This window comes from Mesocricetus auratus, unplaced genomic scaffold, assembly GCF_017639785.1.
Source record: "Mesocricetus auratus isolate SY011 unplaced genomic scaffold, BCM_Maur_2.0 Super-Scaffold_100007, whole genome shotgun sequence".
Classification (NCBI taxonomy): domain Eukaryota; kingdom Metazoa; phylum Chordata; class Mammalia; order Rodentia; family Cricetidae; genus Mesocricetus; species Mesocricetus auratus.
In genome coordinates, this window is record NW_024429191.1 from 60,358,786 (window position 1) to 60,370,215 (window position 11,430).

General features: G+C 49.3%; 1 protein-coding gene and 1 long non-coding RNA gene across 2 annotated transcripts in view; one reads left to right on the top strand and one right to left on the bottom strand.

Annotated features, from left to right (window-relative positions):
- Asic2 (acid sensing ion channel subunit 2) overlaps positions 1-1,109 on the bottom strand; it is a 1,047,597-nt gene extending 1,046,488 nt beyond the window's left edge. The window contains exon 1 of the mRNA XM_005076970.4: positions 555-1,109. Within this exon, the coding sequence (XP_005077027.1) occupies positions 555-1,109 (555 nt within the window). The remainder of the gene's footprint in view (positions 1-554) is intronic.
- Positions 1,110-1,147: 38 nt separating this feature from the next.
- On the top strand, positions 1,148-5,160 carry LOC121141429. Its single transcript, XR_005878343.1, has 2 exons — positions 1,148-1,280; positions 4,200-5,160. It is a non-coding gene; the product is annotated as an uncharacterized LOC121141429 (long non-coding RNA).
- Positions 5,161-11,430: the final 6,270 nt, after the last annotated feature.

An 11,430-nucleotide genomic window follows, 5' to 3' on the forward strand; every position in this document is an offset into this window, starting at 1 on the left:
CCTTCCACACCTCTGCAGCATCACCTGCTCAGTGAGTTCCCACAGCCACAGAAGCCTTTCAGGCTGTCTGGGGCCCCACACCCCCTCCTGTGACAGCTTTAGCTCCAGCCCAGCCCACAGGATGCAGAGCCTGATGCCACTTCCGAGCACAGAGAGAGAGAGAGGGAGAGAGGGAGAGGGGAGAGAAAAAGAGAGGAGAGGATGCCATCTCACCAGTGACAAGCTGTTCCTGTCACACAGCTCGGACATCAAGCACCTTGGACAATGGACAAGCCAGGCCTCTTCCCTCTGACTGGGAGAAAGGCCAACTCAGCACACTCCAACAGCAAGCCCCCCTGTAGCTCTCCAATCTGAAAGGACCACAGTACTCATCTGGCAGGTAACCTTTTCTACAAACAGGTCCAACAACTCTCACCAGCTACCCTTTTGGTCTTCAGCTGGGTCTCTGCCCTCTCTCCTGCATGGCAGAGACCCCCAAGCCAAACAGAAGGCCACCAGCGCACCACTTCTGCCGAAGAGTAAGCACAAGCGTGAACTGAAAACCAAGTACTCACCGTGGTGAAGTCTTGGTGTCCACACTCCTGCCCCTTGAACTTACAGTAGAGCATCATATCCTTCAGGTCGTGGCCTACCCGGTGCAGGAACTCCAGCATGCTGAACTGCTTTGGTTTGTAGTGTTTGAAGTTGGCCTTCTGTCGCAGAGCCTCCAAGACTGTGGGGTCCGCCAGATGAGGGTCAGGAATCTGCAGGTTGACATCCAGCAGGGCCAGTAACTCCCCAGCATGGTACAGGTCATTGGTGGTGAGCCTGGAGAACCGAAAGCCATTGAGGTTGCAGAGGGTCACAGCCGGGAAGACCAGGCTCTGGGCCACCACCTCATCCACCTTGGTAACATGCTGATATGAGAAGTAGTAGGACACTCTCTCAGAGCTTTCAACCAGCAGCAGGCCCAGGGAGCCCACGAAGGCCACTGCCCAAAGCACACGCCGGATGGTCAGTGGCCCATACACGAAGATGTGGCGGATGCCATGGAGAGTGGATGTGTTGGCGAAGATCTGAATGCTGGAAGGTTGCAGGCTGCCCTCGCTGGGGCTCTCCTTCAGGTCCATCGGGACCCTGTGCAGTTCCGCAACTGGCTTCAGGTTGATCAAATCTCAGGGAAGAGTTCTCAGTCCTCTGAATTCTGCTTAAACCTTGGCGTTCAAGACAGAGATCGCCAGGCAAGCATCAGGCCAGACACTGGGAGTTTATCCTGAGAGCCTGGCCGCACGCTGACAGGGGTGAGTGTTTATATAAAACCCATTCAAACTCTAGCTCCTGATTTTTTCCAGGCGATAAGGAGGGCTGGTTTTATTTAGGGAGACACCAAGGTGATGTGGAAGGGATGTGGGTGGGAAGGGAGCGCTTAGCCAATGGAAATAAAGTCCTCCCCCCTACACACGCCACTAGAGACAAGATTAAAAGCGAGAGCGAGGGAGAAAATGCTTAAAACAAGTCGCTGAGCAGCTCGGAGCCTGTTAACCGGCGCATAATGCCCCGTGTTAAGCATGGGGGGATGTCAGCACAGCCACGCTGATGCAGTGCGGTGGGGCGCCGCGGTGCAGCTTCCTAGCAGCGGACACTTAGCTTCTTCCTGGGGATGTCTGGGACCCTGGTCGCGGCTTCTCACTGCTTGCTTCCATCCCTCCTTTCTCTCCTCCTTTTCCGGCCCCCTTTTTGGGGACAGAATTCCAATTGAGGGCCGCGGCTGCTGCTTGGGAGAGGACGCTGCGCTCCGCCTCCAACAGGAGAAGCAGGGATGCGGGGGCTCCTGTGGGCTCCGCGCTCGCTCCCAGTCTCAGAAGAGCAGTGGGAAACCCGTGGACTCAGAGCGAGCCTGTCTCCCTGGCCTGGCCTGCCTTCCCGCGAGGCTGCTAAGGGAAGGAAGGGAGGCTTGTGCGGGAAGCAGGGGCTGAGGACATGGAGAAAGTTTTTAACCTTTTTTTTATTTTTGAGGAGCTGCTGGGGGTCCACTACTCCAGGTAGGGAGCCACCCCCAGAGGAAGAACTTGACCCCCTTTCCCCATGGATGGCAGGGAAGTGGATACTTAACTGCGTGTGTGGCAACTGTTCCTTGCCAGTATGAGCTTCAGGGTCTCATCCACGGGAGACCCCACGGGAGAGATGCTGAAAATGAAGGGAGCAATTTAAAACCACGGGGTCTCCGCTGCAGGCTGGAGGGGGATACTCCAGAAGAGTAGAGAAAAGCCCTTTTAGAGACTGAAAAATCAGTGTGCCCATAGGAACCCCAGAGGAAGAGCAACAAGTACCACCCACCCCCATATGGCTGGCTGTCAGGACTTTTTGTGTTTAACAAAGGAAGACAGCTGGGTGCCAGGTAAGACTGGCTGCATTCCATTCTGTTTGAGGTAGGGGTGTGTGTGTGTGTGTGTGTGTGTGTGTGTGTGTGTGTGTGTGTGTGTGTGTGTGTGTGTGTGTGTGTGTGTTCTGTCTCAGGATTTGCCAGATGGAATCACAGCTGGAGCTGTAGGTGAGGGAGAATGGGCTCTCAGCCTCCTACCTCCTGCTTCCTGAAAATCCCTTGTAAGTCAGACCCCTGCTGGCTGATAGGTGTGGCCTGACTGCCTGCCCCTTGCCAAGGATCAAGTGCCTGGCATCTATTGAATCAGGGATAAATTCTCATCAGGGTGAAAGGAATTGAAAGTTAGGGTAGCCAACTGAGTCACTCGGCCAAGCTGGGATAGAGCCACATGAAGGCAAGTGTCTTGGAGAGCCAAGCTGGTGTCTCCAGGGCATGCCAGGCTTAAGAAGGTGGAGAAAAGGGCGGCTTAGGTCATGTTCTTCTAGGCCAATGGCCATTCTGAAATGTTCTCCTGTCCCATCTGGCCTCTCACTAAGCAAAACCCATGGAGACAGTTTCGGAAAGCACTCTGAGGTGACACATGGGGCATGGCCTTGGTAGTTTATCAATTGGGGACGTATTGGCAAGTAGGCAAATGGCAAAGACTGAGGGGCCTTGTGCCTTTGCTAGCCCGGAGTCCTGACCTCACCAGGACACAGGCTTGTAGACAAGGAGGACCAAAAACAGTCTGAATTTTCAATGCCTCCAGACCTCTGTGATAGGCTGTATTGGTCCATGCACCCCTTTCAGCTGCCCGGGCAAGTGAATGTTCTGGGTTTTATCCCCATCCTATGGAAGAAGCAGTTCAAGCCTGCAACAATGACCTGCCATGTCCAAATCACGCAGGCAGTGGGGTGGGAGCCGAGACTTCATCCTGGGTATGTTCGCCTCTGAAACAGGTTTTAAAAAGCAGATTCAAATTTCTCCAGTTCAAATTTAGGAAAGAATTTCTACCCCTTACCCACATGTTCTCTCTGTGTTTCACATACAGACCACCCACTCACATGTATAGATTCCTCCTTGCCTTCTGTTGGTCAAATGACACCCTGTTGCCCCTTTTCACAGTTGAAGGTTCTCATGCAGAAGGCTTGTGAATTCTTCTCACAAACCTTTGGCTCACCAGTCTAATTAGTAAGTGTGTTCCCCCTTATCTCTAGTCCAGATGTTATGTTGGTTTGGGCAAAACAAAATGAATGAAATGTGTGTCCTACTATTGATACCTCAAGGCTCAGGGACGTGAAGACAGAGGCAGTCACATGGGTCTCCTTGCCATTTCTCTTGGTAGGCTCCTACTCTTAGCTGTGCCCAGTTGGAATTCATGTAATATAATTTCAGTTACATTCTGTCCCCTCACCACTAACAATTGCCCATGCTATGATCCCCTCCCTCTTCTTCTCCTGGAGTCAGTTTCCCTCTGTCCAGACAGGTTTTGTCATATATTCAGAGACAGACCCCAGAATAGATCACCGTACCCCCATGTAGGCCCATTCATGCTCCTTCACCTCCATATTGGATTGGAGGCTCACAAGCATGGCAGGGCTTGGTGCTGTGGTACAGTCACACAGACCTCAGTTTGCATCTCCCATCTGCTCTGCCTCCTTCTGCAGTGTGACCTTGGAGAAAGTGCCTAAACTTCTCTGAACTTCCATTCCCCTCCTCCACTATAGTGGGGCTTTGGAATGGCTAAAGGAAATCAGATGACATTGTGAAGTGTTTGTACAATTTAGACACCTAGCGATGAACGCTTTTGATGAACACTGGGAGAAGGTGCTCTGTTGATGTTGGTGTTCTCTTCCAGGTGACTGGGGAATCGTTTATAGCTCTCAAAGATGTGATTTGCCTCGGGCACTGCATATCCGAAAGGCCAAGGTCAAACACAACTTTGCCTTCTCTTCTGCTTCCTGTCCACAGCCCAAAGATGACCTCAGGGTCTTCTTGACTCTTGTAAACAGGCTAGGCACTTTAGAATGAGTAAAAGACCAAAGAATAAAGATGCTAATGGTGATTTTCAGTGCAAGCCACCAGGCTTTCTGCTGGGTGTTTCTAGATCTGTCAAATGCCAAGAGTATGTTACAGAAGACCCTGAAGATGGGGAGAAGAGCTACCTGATTCATGAAACCACTGCTGAAAACTAGGACAGCTGACAGCCAAACTCTTGAACATCTGAGCTGGAAGATACGTTCCACAGACCTGCATCAGATACCAGTGCAGATCATTATGGCGCTAGCACTGAACAGAAGGGCCAGAGATGGACGGGGTTTTTCAAGAGATAACCACTGTACCATTCTCTATCAAAACTAGGTCTGCACAATGGCTAATAAAGTGTTCCTGCATGGCTCTTCTTAAGAGCCCCATTGAGCTGGTAAGAATCTCTTGCAATTAACACCATGGTTTACACACAAACATTAGATATTGTCTGATTCTTGAAAATGTTTTTGTAGCATTCAGTTGGTTAAACATTCTCAGCATCCATCTGATTCCCAATACCTTTTGCTTAGCTCTGGGGCACATGCCAAGGGCACAGGCATCAGGTTTAGAGTGGGTCTACTTGGCCCAGTTTTTTAGGCGTTGCCCTAATTGCGTATAATTATGGTCTTTTTTGTGCATGGCACAACTAAACATTAAAAAATAAAAAACCTTTCCAGACAAATTCATGTGAAAATTAACCAATTTAACCCCCTATTAGCCCATGTTCCCAGAGTTTTGCTACAGCAAATCTATTATTTGCTTAAGAACAAATAAATGGATGTATTTATGAATTTCTCTCTGTTTTTGTTATGAGGTGCCAGGAGGCAGGGGGCGCTCTCTTCCAACCTTGGGGACCATAAGGCCTGCCCTAAATGTGTCTCCCTGGTGGTCACAGGGTAGAGGGCAGTCTCCTTTTGCCTCTAAAGAGAGTGGCAGACAGAGTTAGACAGGGTGGGCCCTACAATCAGCCCCAAAGCTATTATTTTCCTTAACTTGTACTAGATACTGGCTGCTACTGCCATCACCCCTAATTAGAAAAATATGCAGTCTTTTCTAACATTCAAACAGAATTATTTTTCAGACTCCCATGGCTTACTTGCACAACTTTTCCTCCTGGTTCCTCATTGTGGTAAAAAAAAGTTAATCAAGCATGGCTCTGCTATAGACTGGATTATATGCGCACGGCTCTTATAGCAATGAGTCTTATTTCTTTCCTTTCTTCTGTGAATTTGTAGTAGTAATTCTCTTTAAAGGGCATACCAGGAGGGGACATGAAGCAAAGCAGTGCATTTAATGAGGCCTTTTATTTGTTTGTTTATTTATTTATTCATTCATTCATTTTCATTTATATGGATGTTTTACCTGTTTGTGTGTCTGTGCATAATGTGCATGTCTGGTGTCCTTGGAGGAAGGAAGGAAGGACGGACGGAAGGAAGGAAGGAAGGAGAACGAGGAGGAGGAGGACGAAGAGAAGTAGAAGGAGGAGAAGGAGGAGGGTGAGGAGAAGGGAAGGTGAAGGAGAAGAAGAAGAAGAAGAAGTCATTAGATCCTCTAGGACTGGAGGTACAGATAGCTGTGAACCACCATATGAGTGCCGGGAATTGAATCTAGGGAAAGCACCCGGTGTTCTTAATGGGTGAGCCATCTCTGCAACTCCTAATGAGTAATTTCTTAAAATCTTATCTACTGTTGTTTGTTCACCAAGTAAACTAAAGAAGTCTGTTCGCAAGAGTGGACTCATGGGACTTGGTTGCAAATTGGCCTGACCCTGCGATGGATTTAATTTGCTGTGTGGCCTTCAGTAAACCATAGAACATCTCTGTGTTATTTGTGCTAACTCATTCCTGGGGCCTCTGGTTGCTGGTACTGCTGCTGCTGCAATTTGACTCTGGCCTTGACCGAATCATAAATGCCCAGTTAATGGGATAAAAATGAGCTGGAATCTGGGATTCTGGTCATTAACCCCATGTCACCATCTGCTGGAGTAAGATGAGGGTAGGGTCAGGGGCATTGGGGATCACCTAGTACTTGTCAGATATACAGATTCCTGCCAACCTCCCCTCCCAGGCCACTTCCACAGTTTTAGGGGCTGTAGGACTGAGTCCCTGTGAAGCTGGTGAAAAGCAGCTTAAGACATCACCCAAGACCAGCTGTGCGGGGCCTGATGGAGGCTCTTCCTGTTTGCCAGCCCTGCAAAACTGCTCTGTGGCCTTTCATGTTGTATTTCCCTCTGCCTAGGAAGAGCTTGCCAGCCTTCACCTCCCCAGAGGAGCCTTGGCTGGCCGCCCGCCTCCATCTCCGCTCCCTATCTGCCCCAGCACATCTGCCCCTCTTCTGGGTACTAATAATTTTTGGTAACTTGTCTCATCTCCTTGTGAAGTGTCTGTTATTCTTACTAGAGTGTGAATTCATACCCTTTCCCCTTATGAGAGAAGACAACCTGCCTGGCTGGTTGGGGCCTGTGTCTTGCTGGAGGTTATAGGAATTCATGAATCAATGGACATATGACTGGATTTGCTCATGTCTCTCTGCTGTCAAGACTGCAGAAATGGGAATCCTTTCACCCCTGGGGACCTAGGGCCTGCCCTGAGGAAGGTAAGGGTTCCTCTGCCCTTGACTCTGTTCCTTACGGGACACGCCCTAGTTCCATACTGGAACGGGAAACGCCTGATGTCAGGCCCTGCAAACCACGTATCTCTTCCTTCCTCGTCTGGGCACGTGTATGTAGGTGAGAGTGGGGCTAGAGAGGACCCTGAGCCGCCTGTCTGCCCCCCCAGGGAGTGATTTCATCTTCTTTGCACCCCACATGCATGAATGAACAGCCAAGGCTTCTCACAAGCTCGTCTCCCCCCTCCCCACACCCCAGCTCCAGGATGGTGCTAGCCAAAATAAACTACATAAACAGTAGGTAGTCAATAAATGCCAGCTCCTGTGAAAACAGCGATGCAGTTCACAACTTCAAATTGTGCCTTGCCCTTCAGGCAACTTTTGAATAACCAAAAACCAGTTGATCATGCATCCTTGCCTTGTAGTATGGAATTAGTACCTTTAATTCTGATTTTGTTTACTGTAGCACATCTCCCCTTAACCCGAGGCTCATGGGTGGGCTGACTTCCTCTCCACTAGTCTCAGAGGAGGCTTTTGCTTTTGGGCCCTGTCTGACCACAGCCACTTTGATCCTGAAAGCCTTTAATCTAGAGCGCCTGCTTAAAGATGGCACATAAATACCCTCACTCAGGTAAATAAAGCAAGACCCAGCAGTAGGAAGGTACCCGCACCAGGAGGCCCTGCAATCTCATCTGTTTTCAAGTCATTTCCCTGCCTCGAGTGCCTGGGAGGCTAGCCCACCCTTTGCTGCCAGCTCTGTGTCTGTGTCTCAAAGCAACCTCCTTTGTAAGAGTCCTCTTCTAATCTGCCTCTGCCCTTCTGTCCCCTGGGAAGAAAGTAGAAGAAAGAAGCCATGGCCATTATTTGTTTGCTCTTGGTCACTCAGTCCCTGGAGTCAACTGCTTCACAGAAGGAGGAAAAGGCACAGGTGGGTCTGAAGTCAAACATTCACAGCAGGCTTTCAACAAAAACTTTATTAGTACCACCTTGGCCATGGGTGAGGTGTGGAGCAGTGGAGAGGTAGTGTGGAGTCAGCCTCTGTGCTCTGAGTGGAGCTGCCTCTCCCCCTTGTGTTCTGCATGTGGGGTTGCAGCCTCTGCTGCACATCCTTGATGGCAGCGGTGACTGCAGGACTCTGAGCACCTCACCGGCTTCCTTGCTTGCACCAGTGCCCTACCCGGCCTGCCTTCCGAATCATCACTCTCCCGCTCTTAAAAACCCGAAAGCATGCCCAGGACAGAATGCACCACATACCTGTGTGCATTGACTGACCATCCTGTATCCTCTGTGTAAGTAGTTGTGTATTTGTTTCAAGTCAATTCTTTTATTCTGTAATTTTTCTAAATGCCAAGTGAAACCAACACAATGAAATGTGAATTTTAAAAAGCAGAAAGCAAGGTAGAGAGGGAGAAAGGAGAAACGCATCTCTGTTCAGCATTTTCTGTCCATCAACGTGATTCATGCTCCAAATTCAAAAGAAATGGATGTCTTAGCCAGCCCCAGGACCCGGCCAAAGACAACACTGTCCTTTTCACAGTGTCTCTGGGTCTGTCACAATAGGAGGAGGCATGGCTAAAGAGCACTTTTGAAGTCCTGGGGGTGAAACCATCCCACCCTGACCCTGGCACAGAGAGATGCATGTGATGTGTGTCCTTGCCTCATGTCTGATGAAGTGATCGAGCTAGCTACTAAGGATTCACAGCTTACTAGGTTAGGTCTGAATCCTTTGCTCGAGCATAGTAGAAAGGGACCAGGAAGTAAAGAACATCATATCATTGTCCAATATTTTGTGTACACAGGGCTGTGGCTTCTGGGAACCATGTCATTGAGACATGCTTCTCAGCTCTCTGGAGGTCAGATCCCATGGAGGGAAAGGAATCTATGTACATCACGGGGTGTGTATTCCAGGGTCATGAACACATTTTGGCCTTTTCACAAGCAGGCAGGCCAGGCTTAAATGGGTGAAGTAATGCGACCACAGCCCCAACACTGGTGTGGGGATGCATGTCAGGCAGGAGTCCATGGTGACTGACTCACGCTGCTTCCCTGTGCCCTTGGAGGCCTGGGGTGTGTCGGTAAGGGTCAGGGCCTGAGAGCAGAAATCAGTGGGTTCACATCCAGGACCCAACACACACATTGGTCGTGTTGTGTGCAGCCTTGCTTTGCTCATCTGTAAGACAGAGACAATGACAGACCCAACCTCAGAGGAATGGCGGGAGGTGTAAGCCGCTAAGGTGGGAAAAGCACTGGGCATCTTCCATCAGTCCAGTCCATGGAAGGCGTTGTTAACACCATCACCATGGCAGTTACTACCATGAAAAGGAGGATCTGGGGAACGAGCTCCACCTAGTATGCTTGGGAACTAGCTTTGTGCCCCACCCTACCTCCATGCAAAATGGGGAGAGGCAGTGCACAGTCACAGATGCAGTGTATACACGCGATCAGAGCATGGCGGAATTTGAACATTCAGAAATCAAGATACATCTAGGTGTCAGGGGAAAGGAACAAAGGTTTCTTTCACAATCGGTTTCAAGGGTAACTGAGGTTAGTGGGGAAACTTTGCTCAGGACATTTGCACCTTAAAAAGCAATACAACTCCTCAAAACATGCTTGCAAACCCAGCCCATCTTTTACCTGTAGATGGATTCCAATTTCCTCCCAAAACAAACCCAAGGTGACAGGATGCCTGCAGGCTCTGGCAGATATTTGGGGATGGCCTTGAGCAGTTCTGAGAATAGTCACTCTCATAGGGTCTGACACAGAGACAGCCACTCCTTCGTTTTCGTGTGTTCTGTGAAGGTTGGAGCCTGGACTAGGGGACTGGACCTCATTATCATGTCACTAAGGCCTTAAACACTAGACCCCTAAATCTATATATTTACACCACCCCATAAACACACTCAGAAACCAAGCTGCCAGCCACCTCTGTGACAGGGCTGATTTCAGTGAGAGTGATGGAACGTGTCCCCTGTGTAGCCACAACACTAAACAGTGAGAGACGAGAGAGGAGTCAGGCAAATGCTTTGCATGCTAACTCACTGCCAGTTGGGTAAACAAACCAGAATATCACACTTGAGCACAGGTGTGCAATAGAGCGGTGTATGAGCAAGAGCGAGGGGACTTAGAAGAGCAGCTGCCATCCCATCCCACTCCTGTGAGTGACAGTAGAGTGTTCTGTCATTGTGTCCAGACATCATCAGCTTCACTCAAGGTTGACACTCAAGTACCAATAACTGTGTTAAGTGTCTATTCCTATCATGTCAGTCAGTGAGGATTTCCCTACCTCAGCTCTGTTAATACTTGGGGCTGAGCTGGCTATGTCTATGCTGTGGGAGATACTGATACATTGTGAGGAGTTTCACCTCCTCTACTGCAGATGACAATAGTGATCACACCCAGTTGTGCCTATAAAAATGTGTTCCCTGGAGGCAATATCACCACTAGCTGGGAACCACTGAGGATATGAACTCTCACATAGCCCAGGGCTGTGTGTATAATTATTATCCATAGTATGCAGCTGTCCCTTCTCTAACTGAGATGCAGGTAAGTTAAATCTGAGTTCAAGGCTTAATCTTGGAAGGGCTAGGCAGGGTCAGTCTGTTTCACATGATCTTGTTGTGCTCATGTCTTGCCGGAGGATGCTCGGTGAGCGCACAGGTACCGGGCTAGGGAGACGGTTCAGTTGGTAAAGTGCTCATCATGCAAGCCTGAGGACCTGAGTTCTAGCCCACAGAATACACATAAAAAGCTGGGCATCATACCAGTAGCAGAATTTTATAATCCCAGAGCTTAGTATACATAGGGAGATGGGTTCTTGAGGTCTCACTGGCTATCCAGCCTAGCTGTATTGGCAAGTTCCAGGCCACTGAGAAACCTGCCACAAAAAATGAGGTGGATGGCTCCTGTGTAATGTCACCATCTAAGGTTGGCCTCTGTTCTCCACACATATGTACATACATACACATGCATACACACACATACACATACATACACACACACAGAACCCATAGAACGATGGACACTTACCAGTAGCAATCCCTGACAACTACAGTGCCTCATGAATCACACCCTCACTTTACACATGAGCACACTGAGACCTGGACTGATAGGAGAAGATCACCCCAAGTTAGCAGGCCAACTACCGGAGGCTAGACTTGGATCCACATCTTGTCAGGCCTCTCTCTGTGTCAAGTCAACACTGATTAAATGATGGGAGGCAGGCAGGCGACTTAATAAAAAAATGCAAATCCAGGATGATGGATATATTTAGGAGGATGAATTATTATGTGGTGGTATAAAAATAGATCAAAGGAGAGCACGTGGACTTGCCAGCCCGGCTGTGTGGGAGACAGGAGGTGCAGGCAGAGCACCAGTGACATTTCATTAAATTTGCTGGGGAAACATGGGGAGGCTGCCACCCAAAAACACAACATTCACGGTGTCCCTTAAAGGAA